The sequence below is a fragment of the Notolepis coatsorum genome (genome assembly GCF_963971535.1).
Source record: "Notolepis coatsorum genome assembly, chromosome: 17".
Classification (NCBI taxonomy): domain Eukaryota; kingdom Metazoa; phylum Chordata; class Actinopteri; order Aulopiformes; family Paralepididae; genus Notolepis; species Notolepis coatsorum.
The window spans coordinates 54,685,622-54,704,950 of NC_140181.1; the positions used below are offsets into that span (position 1 = coordinate 54,685,622).

At 42.4% G+C, this 19,329-nt stretch overlaps 1 protein-coding gene across 1 annotated transcript in view; it reads left to right on the forward strand.

The window, feature by feature from the left end:
* The first annotated feature begins 8,898 nt into the window (after positions 1-8,898).
* Positions 8,899-19,329, forward strand: part of LOC311244241 (troponin C, slow skeletal and cardiac muscles) — a 37,056-nt gene continuing 26,625 nt past the window's right edge. The window contains exon 1 of the mRNA XM_084333647.1: positions 8,899-8,987. Coding sequence (XP_084189773.1) covers positions 8,964-8,987 — 24 coding nt within the window. The 5' untranslated portion in view covers positions 8,899-8,963. The remainder of the gene's footprint in view (positions 8,988-19,329) is intronic.

The window sequence follows — 19,329 nt, forward strand, 5'->3', positions numbered from 1 at the left end:
TGAAGAAGAGACTGAAGTGTGAGGAATCTGGGTTCAGTGAAGGGCCCTCTTATACCCTCAAGACGCCACTCACCAAAAAAAAACACTAAAGGTGAGAGAGAGGGAGAGAGCAGGAGGAGGAGGGGGGGGGGGTTGAGAGAGGAAGGAGGGGGAGCTGGGAGATGGAAGGGGGGGGGGGGGACAAAGACCCTCATTCATGCATCTCAGAGTAAAAACCACCTACCTCTCCTTTCCAGCCCTACTCACTCACTCTACTCATTCACTCTACTCACACACTCTACACTACTCCGGTCACCAGGTCACAGGTCACAAACATGCCCCGCAAAGGAGGTTCGGTTCTGTCCTAAAATGCTTATCCAGGAGGTCAAATAATTACGGTGACGTCAAGCCACCTTCCTTCCTCCTCTCCCCTCCGAAGGCCCGAAGTAGACCTTTTTGGTTGTGTGCCGAGCAACAGTGGACCCTAACCCTAGGCCTAGGGGGTGAGAAGTAACTAAGTTACTTCCGTTTACTCCACTACATTTCAAAAGGGAACATGCTACTTTTTTAACTCTACAGTTATTTTATGTGAACCCTGCAGTTTAAATTTAAGAGGAAGTAATCAGACCAACCCGGGCTTTAAAGCTACAATCTGTGACGCCATCACACAGCCACCTCTAGGCAAAAGAGCACCCATTGGTTTTGCACTTTGTTTACGTCTTTTGTTTTTGGTCAAATGAGTTTCTCCAGACCTCTCTTGGCAGAGCCTGAGGTATGGTCAGCATCAGCAATAGCAACCCATCCCATATCCCCACTCAAATCCAACCCACACATCAGACCAAAACTAAAAGAATTGCAATACCACTTTACCAAGAGGTCGCTGTTTGACGGCATTTCATATTCTACGTTTAACTTAATTTTTTTCACTAATATTTTCTTTTTAAACAAAACATATATACATTCATAAAATAATATTAAAATAAGGAAAATAGACATCTAAATATAAAACGAAATACATATACACCCCCCCAAAAAGATAATATATATATATATAAATAAACAATAAGAAATCAAATAAATTATTTGGTCCTGCTACACAATAGTCGAATGAATGGTGTCCACATACTATAAAAATATTTCTCCTTACCCTTTACTATGTCAGTTTTTCTAGTTCTAGTTTTTCTAAAAGTTAGACATCTCTTTGATCCAATGACCTGCGTCAGGTCTCTGAACCTCCTTCCATTTTAAAGCAATCACACGTTTAGCTTGTAGTAGACAGAAATCTATTTGTTTGTGTTTCTTCATATTCACAATAAAACCTTCTGAAATTAATAAAGACACTGATATGTGGTTAGTTACTGATACTCCTCATGTAGAGGAAGTGCTTTGTCCACCACGGCTGACTGTACAGTAGCTGTACAAGAGGAGGACAGAAAAATATGGCAAGGAGGGCGCGCTCTCCTCTTGAAGCTCTGCTTGAATGAAAGGCTGCTTTGTGTCCCGAGTTTGAGGGCATTGGGGTGGGGTTGGGCTTGGGGGGTGGGACACACACCAGCGACCATGATCCTGGGAAATTCTTGAGGCATTCTGGAGACCCTGCTTGACCGCATACTACCACCCCCACGCCGACCCCACCCACACCCAGCACACCGTTGTCATGGATGGAGCTACACTACCTCTCCCGTGTGGACACATACATTGGACTGAGACACCCTTGTTGTATCGAGATGGGGAAGTAACAGATTACATGTAATAGGATTACATCAACCCCCCCCCCCCCATTACAATTACTATAAGAAGCACCGTAATCACATTACAGATGATCCCTTGGGCCACGGTGGTGTAGTGGTTAACACTGTCACCTCACAGCAAGAAGGTCCAGGGTTCGATTCCCGCTTGGGGACCAGGTTTCCTCGTTGCCAGGTACCCAGGTGGGGGATCTCCCAGGCCTTTCTGTGTGGAGTTTGCATGTTCTCCCCGTGCTCGCAAGGGTTTCCCCCCGATAAGATAAACCCAATGGAAAAACATGCACACAACAGATTGCTGACGCTGTCGCGTCCTTGACGAAGACGGGCAGGAGCACTTGGATTAGCCCCGGACACCGTACCTCGCCGACGCCCTGTCTGCTCCTGGCTGCCCTTGGGGGGACAGGACGACGGGACCGTTAAGCGCAGAGCTCAATCGCATCGGCGACTGAGAAAAAAATACAATGCATGTGTGTGTGTGTGTGTGTATTCCAGTGTGTGTGTGCCACTCCCATTGCATGTCCCAGTTTGTTGCATGCCGAATAAAGACCTCTAAAGAGTTCCTGCATTATTATTATTATTATTATTATTATTATTATTATTATTATTATTTATTATAATTATTATTATTATTATTATTATTATTATTATTATTATTATTATTATTATTATTATTATTATTATTATTATTATTATTATTATTATTATTATTATTATTATTATTATTATTATTATTATTGTTGATAAGATACATGTAAGATAAGATAAGATATTCCTTTATTGATCCCCTTGGTGAAATTCAGGCATCATAGCAGCATGGGGGAAGGGGGGGGGGTACAGGTAGTAAAAACAACACAAGCAGTGTAAACAAATAGGTCAATATAATTTACTATCTAACTAACTGAAAAATATATTCACAGTATTCACAGTGTCACATAAGGTGCAGTATGCATAAGGCAGTGTTATAATTTACTATCTACTGAAATATACATTATTCACAGTATCACAGTATCCACTGAAATATACATTATTCACAGTATCACAGTATCCACATAAGGTACAGTATGCCTAAGGTAGTGTTATTGTCCTCCTTGGGTTCCTATTAGTCCTAGGTCAATGTCTGGCAGCAGTCGCTGCCCCCTGCTGTGGAGCCTGGAGGCCGCTAGTCGCTGCCCACTGTTGTGGAGCCTGATGGCCGCTGGTATGAAGGACTGTCCGAGGCGGTTAGTTGAGTGTCGGGGGGTATGAGTCTGTGGCTGAGATACCCTGCATATGTTTTGTCATCTCTCTTTGTGTCTCTATACAGAGAGAGCAAACCTGATGAACCCGATGAACCTGATGAATCTGATGAACCTGATGAATCTGATGAATCTGATGAACCTGATGAACCTGATGAATCTGATGAACCTGATGAACCTGATGAATCGGATGAACCTGATGAACCTGAAAATGAAACACGTTTCACGTTTTTTAAGTAGAGGTGACAGTGGCTCAGGAGGTAGAGCCGTCGTCTGGTAATCAGAAAGTTCCCGGTTCAATTCCAGCTCCTCCTGGCAGTGCGTCAAAGTGTCCATGAGTATAACACTCAACCCCTAACTACTCCAGATGAGCAGGTTGGCACCTTGCATGGTTGCCTCCACTGTCGGTGTGTGAATGAATGGCTGAATGTGAGGCATGAGTTGTAAAGTGATTTGGATGAAAGCGCTGTAGAAATGCAGTCCATTTACCATGTTATCTCTGCACTTGTAAAGAACATAATAAAAAGGAGAAGTCATTCATCAGTGGACTTTTTGTTGAATTGCTCTTCAGGAGAAATATAGTTCCAAATACCAAACGTGATTCTGAAAGTGGAACCAGTTCACAGCATCCGACAGCTCCTCAGAAAGATCAGCTTGAGGCATGTTCCACATACTAGTTGCACAATTCATTTGTCACACAAATATACAACATCGTCCCACTCTATGCCATTGTGGCGCCCGCATCCTGTTTGTGAGGTTGTTTTTAAGAAGGCGCCGCCCCCCCTGAACATAAACCGCTCCGAAAGAGTCAATATTAAAACCACTCCCACAACCTTCCTGTCCTCGAGACCCTGTCAGTGGTCCCGGTGTGGTCCCATCGTGGTCCCATCGTGAAGCAAAAAAAGAATACTTCCCCTGATATTATCCCACTTGTACTGAGTCACTTAGGTGACTGATATTGCAGATTGTTATGGTGATACATATGCAGCAGCTGTTTTCTAAAGGAAGCAAGTAGGAGACGGTGGGCAAAGTTGCTTCACATTGGAGTATGTGTGACAGCCGATAATGGTGATGGTTTGAATGGACATCCAGGGTCTATTCATTGGACAACTGTTGTGAATGTGAATAGCCAGGGATGTAGAGGTGTGTGTGTATATACGTGTGTGTGTGTGTGTGTGTGTATGGGGGGGGGGGGGGGGGGGGGTGTAACTGACAATCCAGGGGGAGGACCCTCAGAGGGTCTGGACTAAAAGGTTTGTTTTAAAAGTAAACAAAATAAAATAGAGAAACTGTGCGGGTTATTGAGGCGTAAGCAAAATTGTCCACTTATGACCTTAAACATACCAATAGGGCAGTTTTTTTAACATGTGGTAATTAACATTTACATTTAGTCATTTAGTTGATGCTTTTATCCAAAGTGACTTACAACTGGTGTACAACAAGTTGGCAGGAGGTGTATGTGGTACCGTGGTAAGAGACCTGGTCAATACAGTTTATTAACTCAGTCAAAGTATTAATACAAAAATAGTCAGAGTTGGCTGGATGACTCTCAACGAGGTGACTAGCTACAGTAGGAATGAGAGAACCCCCACTGAATGAGGAACATCTTCATACAAACGGGAGAGGGTGGGGGTCAATGGAATGAACATCTGGGGAGGTGAAGGACTGGGGGTAGATAGGAAGGAGAGATAAAAGAGAGAGAGGGGGAAGAATGGGAGGAGGGGTGATGGAAAGATGGGTGAGAGAGATTAAAGAGAAATGTTTTTTTTTATCTACCACAGGTAGTACAACTCTAGCAGCTCTGGCAACTCTGGCAGCTACTGTAAGGGTAAGTGGTATTGTTCATCAAACAGTGTCGACCTCTGAGTGCATAGTAGTATAGAGTACTGTATATTTGCATATCTTGTATGTCACAAATGTAACAGTATTGTATACCTGTATGTCATGTATGTCAGAAATGTCATGATATATATCTGTATGTTGCGTATATCATTAATGTCCTTATGAATTGAAAATGGGGGACCCTGATGTAAACAAGACGAAAGACTTTCTCTGGTCTGCATCCCCTTAACAATTGTGTGTATTGAGCCGTACTGTATTGTACCCATTCTGCAATCTGTTAATAAAGTTTTCAATCAATCAATAGACATAATTAGCATGATAGGTAGTAGTATATAGGTATAGTAGAATAGTAAGGTACATAATAGTAAAGACAGTAAGCCTTTTTTTTTTTTTTTTTTTTTTTAGATATAGTTTGAAGAGGTGTGTTTTTAGTAGACAGCGGAAGCTGTCCTGACTATGTCGAGAAGTTCATTCCACCATTGTTGAGCGAGGACGGAGAATAGCCTGCTTCGCTTTGATAGTAGTGGGTCTGAGGCAGCCAGAAGATGCAGAGTGTAGGGGTCTTGAGGGTGTGTATTCAGAGACCATTGACCGGAGGTAAGGAGGGAGCCGTTCCCCTTGCTGTACGGTATGCCAGGTCAAGGAAAAAACACTACAATAAACTGTCTTCTACTATCATGCACTCCTACTATACTAATGATGTCTAATTATGTCTCTACTACTATGCACTCAACACTGCAGCACTCAAGTTTCACCACTGTTTGATGAACATTGTTACTCATCTTGTTACACCTCTAGTGTATATGAGTTGTAGATAGGGAGGGGAGGGGAGAGGGGGCCTGGAGACACAGCATGTGCACAGGGCCCAAAATGTCTTGCTTCGTCCCTGTGAGTGTCCTCTGGGCAGTAGCAGCAGATTACACAAGGGGGCTGACCTCAGCTGACCTCTGGCAGTCAGACGTAAATGTAAGGCCAGGTTTTCACATGATTACTGAGCCTTTCTTGTTCACTATTGGCCACATTGATAAGGATATTTTGTTGTTGGATGTATGGATGACGCATGATTTCACGGATGATTTGTTGATATTGATTGGGCTTATTGGAACCATGGAAAAGTAAACAATGTGTGATAATCAAAAACTCTCATAGTCTAAAGATCTGAAGAAAGTCACCACATTTAACTAAAATACTATGCTACTATCTTATGTCTCAGCTGTTTTCTGAAAAAGTTTCCCCATTGTGTATTAGATGGTATCTGAATATTGAATAACTCTTCTTTAGACACCGTATTCAAGCACAATAGAGCAACTTTTCGGGAAAATAAATGCACCCCAGATGTTAGCGTGGTAGTTTAGTCAGATGTGGTGACTTGTATGTGTTAATGTGTTGTTTAAAACTGGTACGGTCCTTTAAGCTGTTCCTCATTTCTCTGGGGACCCCTGGAACCCCTTCAAGGACCCCCTCCCTTTGAGAACCAGTGCTTTCTAGACTACACCACCGCTGTCTCTCTCTGCTGCTTGAGTCCAGTTTATCCCCTGGTTCTTTGATAGCTAACGTGAGAGAGGCTTGGAAGTCAAGTGTTGAGGCGCAGTTTGCTGTCACTTTAGACAATAGATTGGCACCTTCTTCATTGTCTGTCCATATTAGCTTAGTCCAAAATCAGAGGTCTGCCCTTTGAGTTGTGGCTTTGCACCACAGCTGCTATAGACAATGGCAGGTGCTGTATGTCCCTCAACATGGTGTTGGCCTGAGAGGAAAGATTTATCACCATACCATACCCCCCCCTCACACACACACACACACACACACACACACACACACACACACACACACACACACACACACACACACACACACACACACACACACACACACACACACACACACACACACACACACACACACACACACACACACACACACCCACCCTCTGTTGTTGCTACTATTTCCAGTCAAGGACACAACTCATTCAAAATAGCTTTATCTGTATACTCTCTTATCATAAAGACAACTCCCTGTTGTGGGCCTGACCTCGGTGGACGCTGTATAAATGGGCTGAGAGAAAAACAACAGGTACCAAATAAGAGAACTACACATCCCAGCAACCTGAACTACAATCTCTCTTTGATGGCCGGCCCGTCAAATTGACATATAAGATAATATAAAGATAGAGCTGAGGTGTTTATGATGAAATGGATACGCGTGACCTGACGGGTATTCCTGTGATATGCCAGTGGAGTTGTATGGTTCTATTTGGAGGAGTCAAAACACAGCATAGAGGGACAGGGATTCATTGGACCAGCTTATCCACTCAGGCCTGCGTCCCTCTGGACCGCCATACCCTGCCACTGAGACCTATGTCCATCTCTATGGCTTACAAAATTGGCCAAAAATGAGATTGACAATCTTCCTTCTAAAAAACACATAGTAGAGTCGAACCATTCGAATATCTATTGTTGCACAATATGTCCACAAGAGGAGCAAGATCAAATTAATGAAAGTAATTTAAATAAAATTAAGGCACACAATTCCTAGAAATGTGACTAAACAATGTTGTTTTGCCCTGAGAGATGATTTACAATAAAGTGCCATAAAAAACGTAAAAGTTAGGGTACTTCAATTATTGACGCTATAACTCTCAAAAAGCTAGCGTTAGCACTTAGCACACAAAATTATACATGTAACATGTAACGTAGCTAACTTAACGCTAACTGGTTAAGCTGCCGGTAGACCATCACCGTACGAATTGGAAGCGCTGTGGCGTGTCATTCTTTAACCCTTCCAGAAGCTTTGCGGTCCGGTCTTGAACTTTCCATAAATCCATTTAGTTAGACCCAGCACTGAATGCATCTTGTGATTATTATCTTCGACGACGACAACAACTATTAGCCGTTGGCTATTTCCTGGTTGATTCCGGACATGATGTCACACGAATGCCAGGCTGCTGAGCCAATAGACAATTCGTTTTATTAGTATGAACGTAAGGTGCACGTAAAGGGCAGTGATATCCCATGATATAGCTGTCATGTCTCTCCTGTCCGTCATGCAGCGCATTCAGACACCTGCGAGAAGTCGAGGGAGACCGCCGGGGCTGTTTTAATTTTTTATAAAACACCATTCGAATATACATTTTTACAATGTTTTTTTTAACAATTACATTATTAATTTGAATATAGAATATTCATTGACAGCCCTACGCCATACCCTGCCACTGAGACCTGTATCTCTCTGGACCACCATACCCTGCCACTGAGACCTGTGTCCTTCTGGACCACCATACCCTGCCACTGAGACCTGTGTCCTTCTGGACCACCATACCCTGCCACTGAGCCCTGTGTCCTTCTGGACCACCATACCCTGCCACTGAGACCTGTGTCCCTCTGGACCACCATACCCTGCCACTGAGACCTGTGTCCCTCTGGACCACCATACCCTCCACTGAGACCTGTGTCTCTCTGGACCACCATACCCTGCCACTGAGACCTGTGTCCCTTTGGACCACCATACCCTCCACTGAGACCTGAGACCCTCCCTGGGGTCAACAATATCTCTGCTTTAGCTTGACATCCATAATAATTAGATAATAAAATGTATCAACTGTCAATAACAAACAACTGATTAAAGGCCTGAAGATGAAAAGGCCTGCTTTTTCTGAATTAGGCCATTTATTCAGTTCTTCGATGAAAAAGTAAAAAATAAAAAGACAACTGAGTCTTTACCCATGAGGATCAACTTGCTTCTCAGAGCCAAACGAGCGAAAACAGATATTGCTGTTAAGTGTAAAGTCTGCTCTTTGCCCCCTGCGCTCACGCTGGACGCCCTGAGCAAAGAAACAGTATCACCAATTTAGGTGCTGCTGCCAATGCCCTCCTATTGTTGGTCCATCTCAGTTCTTCCTCTATTTATAGTGTCTCTCTCTCCCTCTCTCCCTCACGAGGAGAACAGTGGGATGATGGCCGAGGGAGTCGGCCACGGGCCGGGGAGGGGTTTTTGCCTTTAGAGAGTTGCCACACTTGTGTCCAGTCTCCCCCCCCCCCCCCCCCCCCCCCAACAATAAAGAGAGAGGCAGGTATTGCCTACAGTCTTCGTCCTGTGTCAGAGGCAATAAGCAGGAGCATCTGTGTGTGTGTGTGTATGTGCGTGAAACAGAGACAGAGCCATGGATGATGTGTATAAAGCCGCGGTGAGTCAGAAAACACTTTGATATGTTATTGTTGTTGTTGTTGTTGTTGTCTTGTAACCATAGATCAGCGATTGGCAAGAAACTTTCATACTGTATGTATGACTTCTAGATTACCTTGTTCACTGGGTTGCAAAGTGACACTTTCAACGTGTCATCCATTAGTGATCAGCTGATTTCCTGCTTTTTATTGTAATCAGTCATGCAATACACTTTATTTAAAAACTTAATTTCTTTTAAAACCAACTCAGAAATAATATAATTTTCACTGACTTTTGGATTACTTTGCTTAGGGGGGGGGGGCATAGAAAATGTTGGTAGACAAAACATTAATTCTGATGTCTAACATTATGTTAAGTCTGTGGTCTCATAATCAAAATGATGTAATCAGTCAACCAACCAACTAGTAATCAGTCTCCACCCCTCAAAAATCCATGTGTCTTTGACAGTAGCTGTATTTCTTCTAATCACATTTACTGCAATATGTAATCCATTACTCCCTAATCATGCCCGCCTGTTTATGTGGGCTAAGCTGGCACAAGAGGTGCAGAAGGATAGAGCCAAGCATCGCGGTGTGAATTGGCACAGGTGGCCTTTCCTGCGTTGGCCCACGGGGCTGTTGGCACGGGTTGTGGATGTCTGCATGTGTTCCTACTCAAGAGGCCAAGAGGAGAACATGTGAAAATAACAAGCCACCCTCATGACAGATATGCTAACTTTAACACTGGTCAGACAATGGCCATCCCGGAGCTCCCGTCGAATGCACAGGCCGTACAGTTGCTGGACACTCACAAAAGGTCAGCATGATTCACCAAAGACCTGAGAGAAGGTCAGCATAATTCACCAAAGACCCGAGAGAAGGAATCTTTAGTGTTTCTGAGTCAAAGGGGAAGTGTATGGATGATGTTGTGGAGTTGAGGACTGTTCATCCTTTTCGCAGAAGTGAGGGAGAGGGGTTTTTGTACGTTTTTGTACGTTCTTCAAGAAATGAAGTAATGGACAAAGTATCCATTGCAAATGTTTTGATTTTACACCTAAATCCCCCAGGGTAGTTTCCTCATTGCAGCTTGCAAACCTTTGGTGCGATTGGTCCGAAATAAATGCGGGAACGTTGTGCACATGGAGAGAGCCAACTAAACATGGTCATACGCAGGGGAAATAAGTTTACATCCGGTGTCATTCAACACCACCTTGTACTGACTTTGGACCGGAGACCTTTTGATCCAAAGGTGTTAGTTACATGCTGTTGTAACTGAGGTTCAAGCATAGGTCGGGGAAAAAAACATGGCAGGCAAAGTATTTGTAAAGACATGATTCATGTTTGTAACTGATGCAAACACAACATAGTGGTTGACCCGAAAGTCAAAAGGTTGAAAGGTTTCAAGCTAATGCCAATAACCTTTGAATTATGTGAAACTAAACAGAGCCCTGCGGTTAAATACCAAGTGGGTCGGCCTCTCTGTCTTCTGTCTACCGATTGATACGAGTTTCTCTGAACACATGGCGTAGTGGGCCTATATTACCGAACAGCTATGAGTGACAAGACCTCTACCTTCCCTTGCTTCTCAACGTGACATTGGCTCTGAAGTCAGACACGAGATTTCTGGTATTTCTCTGTCCGACAACAATAGAACAAAGGGCCAGTGGGGAGGGAGGAGGAGAGGGGACAGCTGCCCAGCTCAAACAAATGGCCGCCCAGGCAGAGCGCTGGTGCCAGAAACACAGCCCACCCGCCCTCCCACCCCGCCCAACCTACCCTGCCGCACGACAGGAATAGTAGGTGCAGAAAGCAGCATGACATTTCAGTCATACTGTGCAGAAGGCTGGGTGGGGGTTAGTGGAGAGGGTTGGACTTAACAGGTTCGGGAGCGATGAAGTTCAAGGAGAAGAGCTGAAAGCTGACGGGTTACTGACTGACTGACAGCCAGACAGACACTGCAGGGGTCAGGAGTAATGGATTATAGCTGCAGTAATCTGATTACAGAAAACTGGTAACGGTTAAAGGGGGACACCACACCGAGTCCTGACATGTTATTTTCATAGCCTAGGAAAGTTCAAACGATATTTGTTAACATGAGCTACTCTCCAAATTCTCTCTCCTGAAACCAGATAAGTAAGACTCAAATTTATATGGTGACAGTGGGGTGACTCAGGAGGTAGAGCGGTTGTCTAGTAATCGTAAGGTTCCCAGTTAAAATCTGGTTCCTCCCGGGCAGCGTGTCAAAGTGTCCTTGAGAAAGACACTTAACCTCTAACTGCTCCTGATAAGCAGGTTGGCACTTTGCATAGTTGCCTCGGCCGTCGGTGTGCAAGTGAATGGGTGAATGTGAGGCATAGATTGTAAAGCATTTTGGATAAAATCGCTATATAAATGCAGTCCATTTACCATTTAAGCGTCTGGAGCTCCTCCGTTGACAATGAATGGGAGCCTGGTTTTGTGGATCAACAGAATGTTTGGTGGAGTTTTTATACCCAAATGAGCTTTAGGGCTCAGCTAGTCAAGTCAAGTCAAGAGTTTTAATTGTCACGGCATACAGGTATACAATGAAATGCGGGTGGTCTTGCCCGCGACGATGTGCAATACAGTGGTACAACATATAATAGAATCCAATAAAAATACAGTGGTACAACATATAATAGAATCCAATAAAAACAACAGTGCAATAACAGGTAACATGGTGTGACATCTCGGTATCTGTACATAGTATTTACAGAGCATATAGGACATGCTAGGTAGCTTTAGTAGTGCAATACACTGTTCCTGTTGTTATACTAATTTAAAGTGGCCTTTCCTCTTGGCCATAAGTGTGCGCGTGTGCGGCATGAGTGTTAAAGTGGCTGCTAGTGTGTGAGCGTGCTCAGCGTGCGTGTCGTGTGTGTGCTTGTGTGTGCTTGTGTGTGCTTGTGTGTGGATAGTTCAGTTTCTGTGGCTCTCAATGTTCATTGTTCAAGGCTCTGATGGCCTGGGGGAAGAAGCTGAGCCTAAGCCTCTCCGTCCTAGTAGCTGGGGTTCGCAGGCGTCTGCCTGACCTCAGCAGCTGGAACAGGCTGTTATTGGGGTGGTGGGGGTCTTTCATTATTCTGCAGGCTCTGGATTTGCACCTCTTGTTGTATAGAACCTGCAGGGTAGGTAGCGCAATACCCGTGGTACGCTCGGCTGAGCGCACCACTCTCTGTAGGGCCTTCTTGTCCTGTGCCGTGCTGTTTCCATACCAGGCAGTGATGTTTCCGGTCAAGATGCTCTCTACAGCTCCTGAGTAGAAGGACTGGAGTATCTTCCCCGATACTCTGAACTTCCTTAACTGTCTCAGGTGGTAGAGGCGCTGCTTCGCTTTCTTTACTACTGTGTCTATGTGTGTTGACCATGTCAGATCCTCTGAGATGTGGACCCCCAGGTACTTGAAGCTGCTCACCCTGTCCACGGTAGCCCCGTTAATCATCAGTGGTGTGTGTGTCTCCTGCTGTCCTCTCCTATAATCCACGATCAGCTCCTTGGTTTTACCAATGTTCAGCAGCAGGCTGTTGTCCTGGCACCAACGTTCCAGTACCTCAACCTCCTCCCGGTAGGCCTTCTCGTCGTTGTCCGAGATCAGCCCCACCACCACCGTGTCGTCTGCGAACTTCACTATGGAGTTGGAGCTGAACTTGGCCACACAATCATGTGTGTAGAGTGAGTACAGCAGGGGGCTTAGAACACAGCCCTAGGGGGACCCGATGCTCAGGGTGATGGTGTTGGAGGTCTGACCCCCCACCCTGACCGCCTGGGGTCTTTCACTCAGAAAGTCCAGTACCCAGGCGCTCAGGGCGGAGCTCAGACCTAGCTCAATCAGCTTGTCCACCAGCTACTGTACGGATAGAAATTTTACGGAACGTATTATTGTTCATTGTTCAACCATTATCTGAAATGATAAAAAAAAAAAAAAAAAAAAAAAAATCTAACCCTGACTAACCTTACTGTCATGCACTTGTCCTAATAAACTAACCTACACTGTAACACGCAACACTTGATGAACATTGTTACTCAGCTGATAGAGTTGTACCCTTCTTGCTGTCTTGTCGTACAGAACTTGTAAGTCGCTTTGGATAAAAGCGTCAGCTAAATGACTAAATGTAAATGTAAATGTAAATGTCATTGGTTTTTAAAATGTTTTTATTAGAACGTAATGTAATTATACATTTGCAGAAACAGCTTTGCTAACAAACTGTGTTTCAAAACAGTTTCAAAAGTTCATCCTCTCCGAACCTTTCTGTCTGTCAAAATGGACACAAATCTGGTGGAAGTGATCAGGTTTGTCCAACTAAACGGATATGTCTCATTATGAAAATGAATAAAAAACAGGCGTAGATGGACAGACACAAAGGATCAATGGGTCTCATTCCCGAACGAATTTACGACCAAAAATGTCCTCTTAGGCAGATTTCTGCCCATTTAAGACATATTAGGGCTGGTAGCGCGAGTCCCCAAATGTTCCTGAGATCAGATTTGAGCGTGGCTGAGAGCAGATTTAAGAGTGCTGAGGAGCACTCTTATGATTGATTGACTAATTGAAAATGTTACTAACTTGACAGACTGTGTTCTCATAGTGATTCCGTCATGTTAACGCGACAGGCCTCCTTGGAATTAATTACTTAATCATAATTAAAATAAATATGACAATATTTGTACGATAAGAAATTACGCATTTGATGTCGGAAAAATAAATTATATGGATTCATCTGATCACAGGGCAGCTGCTTAACCATATCTGAACCAGCTATTTTGGACAAATGTATAATTACTTTAATTACTCAGATATTCAAACACAATTATGCAATTATTGTGAAATGATTGAAAATAATAATTATTTAATGCCTTCTGTGGAATTTGTATTTCTTATTTGTTACACATCTGTTTTAATGATTAATTATATACATTTGAAAGAATGCAGGTCAACATGCAATGTATCCCATTGATTGGTATACAATGGGACAGACCTTTGTTTGATTGATTGATTGATTGATTGATTGATTGATTGATTGATTGATTGATTGATTGAAAACGTTATTAACAGATTGCAGAATGGGTACAGTACAGTACAGCTCAATTACATACAATTATTAAGGGGATGCAGACCAGAGAAAGACTTTCGTCTTGTTTACATCAGGGTCCCCCATTTTCAATTCATCATAACATAATATGACACACACGACATACAGATAGACAGTACTGCTACATCTATACATTTATGACATACCAGATTTGCAAATACAGTACTGTTTGTGATACAAAAAGAGTCCAGAAAAGAGAGTATATACATTTGACGTAGAAACTGTTGGAGGAGGTTGGGTAGGAGGGGTGGGTGGGGGACACTGTACAAGCAAAACTGTACATTGGAATATTGACAAAACCATACTTGGTCATTTACTGTACATTGGAGGGGGTTGATATAGCTATAAACCTGCATTCCTTCGATTATATCATTAATCTATTAAACGTATATCGAAATACACTATATAGCCTATATACACCAACACTGAAATGACAGTGGATAAATAAATAAATAAGAACTAAAGCTAATCGCATGGGAATAGCAAGTCTTGTGTGCGCCAGTATGGCCTACGTGTCTAATGAACAGTATAGGCTTAATATATTCTAGTTACTTGTTTCATTAGGATTTAGTAGATACTATTATGCTCTGCCTCTGCCCTACGTACAGTATAAGTACAGACTGTGCCTATACTGTACGTAGGGCAGAGCATATAGTATCCTAGCTCCTAATGCAACAAGTCATTAATGGAATAATAAACCTATACTGCGTTCATTCATTACGCCGTAGGCATTATAATAAGCCTATACTGCGTTCATTCATTACGCCATAGGCTACAGTATACTGCGCACGTGTGTGTGTGTGTGTGTGTGTGTGTGTGTGTGTGTGTGTGTGTGTGTGTGTGTGTGTGTGTGTGTGTGTGTGTGTGTGTGTGTGTGTGTGTGTGTGTGCGCGTACGGGAACGCGCTTTTGAGTTTAAGACAGAATCACATTTGCCAAGCAGATATCAGATCATGTCACAAGGTGCGACCGTTTCAGCCACTTAAGACATATTACCAGCACGTTCGGGACTCAGAGTGAACTTGTCATTGATTCTGTCTCAGTCGGTTCCAAGATAAGTCTTCCAAAATAACATGCAAGCCAAAATTCTGGGGGGGGGGCACAATTACGGCAGGGGACATGGGGGTCATTCCCTGAAAGAAATTATGCAATTTTCTGCAATAAGAGATTAATTGAAAATTCAAAAAAAAATATTATTCAAAATAATAGTAATAAAATATAAATGTGGAAAAATCCAGATGTCAGAAATCTGGTGGGGTATGTGACTGAAAACATTTTCTTATTAGATAAAACAGATGTTGTATATATATTTTTATTGCAGATATTGACAAAGTTTTCCTTTGGGTTACTATTAAGGTTTGCCAAATTTCCCTCAGGATGAATAAAGTATTTCTATTCTATTTTATTATATTATATTGTGTCGTAACTTAAGTACAGTGATAATATCGTATTGTGACATAAGTAGCATGATAATATTGTATTGTGACTTAAAGGATAACTCCACTATTTTGGGAAATTAGCTTATTTAACATCTTCCCTGGAGTTAGACAAGAAGATGCATACCTTTTTTGTCTCTGTGCGTGCATTTTAGCTTTGGGAATAGATGCTCCGTTAGCATAGCTTAGCTTCATCACTGGAAGTGAGGCAGGACAGTAGCCTTACAGTGCCTTACAGTGTATTGCAAGGTCTGACATTGACCAAACGTGATATGCATGACCTTGGTGGGCTCTAGGTCAACTCCTGAAAAGGGGGTCAATGTCAGACTTTGCAATCAAAAGTTAGGGGGCTAATAACCCTTGCCATAATTTCAGTGCGCCCCTAACTTTTGATTGCAAGGTCTGACATTGACCCCCTTTTCAGGAGTTGACCTAGAGCCCACCAAGGTCATGCATATCAAGTTTGGTCAATGTCAGACCTTGCAATACACTGTAAGGCACTGTAAGGCTACTGTCCTGCCTCACTTCCAGTGATGAAGCTAAGCTATGCTAACGGAGCATCTATTCCCAAAGCTAAAATGCACGCACAGAGACAAAAAAGGTATGCATCTTCTTGTCTAACTCCAGGGAAGATGTTAAATAAGCTAATTTCCCAAAATAGTGGAGTTATCCTTTAAGTATTGTGATAATAATTGTATCGCAGGGTCTCTGGTGATTCCTACCGCTAATGAATAACAGGTATGAATCCTTAAATTGGATGTACATTGACATTTACATTTAGTCATTTAGCTGACGCTTTTATCCAAAGTGACTTACAAGTTCTGTACGACAAGTCATCAGGAAGGGCACAACTCTATCAGCTGAGTAACAATGGGTCTCATTCCCCAATATTTTCCAAAGAGTTCTCTTGGAAGACTTATCTTGGAACCGTATTTCACTGGAACTGTATTTCAATATAAGTTTAATTGATTAATGATATATTCGAAGGAATGCAGGTTTATAGCTATATCAAACAAAGGTCTGTCCCATTGTATACCAATCAATGGGATATATTGCATGTTGACCTGCATTCTTTCAAATGTATAATTAATCATTAAAACAGATATGTAACAAATAAGAAATACAAATTCCACAGAAGGCATTAAATAATTATTATTTTCAATCATTTCACAATAATTGCATAATTGTGTTTGAATATCTGAGTAATTAAAGTAATTATACATTTGTCCAAAATAGCTGGTTCAGATATGGTTAATCCAGCTGCCCTGTGATCACATGAATCCATATTATAAATGTTTCCGACATCAAATGCGTAATTTCTTATCGTACAAATATCGTCATATTTATTTTAATTATGATTAAGTAATTAATTCCAAGGAGGCCTGTAGCGTTGACATGAAGGAATCACTATGAGAACACAGTCTGTCAAGTTAATACAATTTTCAATTAGTCAATCAATCATAAGTGTGCTCCTCAGGAACATTTGGGGAATCGCGCTACCAGCCCTAATATGTCTTAAATGGGCAGAAAAGGACATTTTTGGTCGTAAATCAGTTTGGGAATGAGACCCATCCAACATTTCCCAAAGACCATCTTGGAACCGACTGAGACAGAATCAACGACAAGTACAGCCTGATTCCCCAGCGTGTGGGGAAGCTGTCTTAAGTGGCCCAAACAATCCCAGCTGGGATGCCGGCGATGAGGAATGTCACTATGAATGCGCGTTCCCGTCTAGGTCATTTGCATACAAGACAAGCCTCCGAGAGCTCCTTATAAGCCAGGCTCTGTGCCGTGTGCAAATGAAATCGCAAAAAGTCGAGAGTTTACACACCTGTCCAGCTCATTAAATGCAACTGATGCGATGCAGCCGTGTAAAAATGGTGGCGGAAGCGATTTGTGACCGATCAAAATGAGATTAGATTAATGTATTGTCATCATTAGCCCCTTTCGTGACTGTGATGCACGCCAACAAGGTTTGGCCGAGTGAATCCACAGTCCCTTGCTCCCCAATAGGAAACCACCCTGTTTTAACTCTGCATTGCTAATAAACATTTAAAAAAAAAATTATAAACGTGTAAACAGCGAGGAACGTATGGCGGCTCTCCCCAGAACGCCGCAATGAGGAGTAGGGTATATCTGCAGAGCCGCACTGCCGTCTCGTGATGTTTACACGCTTATATATTTTTTTTTAAATGTTTATAAGCAACGCCAAGTTTTCAAACCATTGCGATTCTCTGTCCAAGACCCTCGTGCAACTGTGAGTACCTTTGAAATTTCTCTGCGATACTTGTATAACGAACGTTTTGGCGTCGGGCCAGTTCTTCAGAGTTAAAACAGGGTGGTTTCCTATTGGGGAGCAAGGGACTGTGGATTCACTCGGCCAAACCTTGTTAGCGTGCATCAGTCACGAACGGGGCTATGTCATCATATATACAGGCTACTACAGCTCGTGGCCACCTGCCGCAGCGTGCTCGCGCACACACACACACACACGCTTGCAGTACTGTATAGTCTATGTGCGTAATGAATGAACGCAGTAGGCTTATATTATTCTAATGACTTGTTTTATTAGGAAATCACAGATACTGCACTGCCTATACAGTCCACCAGTCCGCTGCCTGACTCCGGCGGCCTTAATATGTGTACTGTACTTAGGGCAGAGCATATAGTATCTACTAAATCCTAATTTAACAAGTCATTCATTCTCCCTCTTTCTCTGTGTATATCAGTATTAGAATGACTTTTATTGTGTTCATCAAAGTAGCAGATGATATGCAGGCCGTCTATACCAATGCGTATCTTTCTCTGTGTATATCAGTATTAGAATGACTTTTATTGTGTTCATCAAAGTAGCAGATGATATGCAGGCCGTCTATACCAATGCGTATTGTGTATAATACGATTCGTAATACATTATAATTTCAGACCTCTGGTCTCCGGGGAGACAAGAACATATCATTGGCAATAAGATCAATCTGGAATATTCTGGGTTTATCGCTCGACTGCCCTGGGTCTCTTAGATCATTCTGGAACACAACAACAGTCTATTAGTACTAGTGTATTCTACAACCTTCTAGAATATAATGCACCATGACAACGAAGGCCTGCAACTCTAACATTAAACATCCGGTGTGTATAAACATAGCATATAATCAATTGACTGAAGTTCAATCAGTCCTTAATAATACTTTAAAATTCAACCACACCTAAACGTATGAACACAACAAGGTTATTCTAACAATTTAAGTAATCACTCCACTGATGAAGAGACTGGCACATTGAAGCTCTAAAAGGCTCTGTTTTTCTATTTTATCTAATCACTTAATTCGGTTCTAGTGGCTTCTCCACGTTGAGTATTATTCTATCTCTCACTCCTTATCTTTATCTTTTTTTTTATTATTCTATTTTTTCTCTCTTTCTTTTAACTTACATTGTTCTTTTCCATTGTTCTTCACATTAAGGTGTCAATATTTCTCTACAATCTTTTCCTTTTTCCTGACTTTCCTACATGTTAGTAGAGGGTTCAAATGAATATGTCGATGAAAGTTTATTCTTTTTTTTTTTCATTTTTCACAATATTTCATTACAGTAAGGGAAGGTGCAAGACCAAAAGCGACATTCTATTGTATTAGAATGAAAATGTTAGATCCTATGGCAATTAGCATAGGAAGATTAGGATTACAATGCTCAGTTTGGGCAATCCGGTGGACTAAGGGAGAAAGTCATACGCGGAGGATGTGTTTTTGGAACACAGGCCTGTACGACTCTCTGGGTGAGGGGAAAATAGGGGATTTTTATTTGTATATATATATGTTTTTAAGC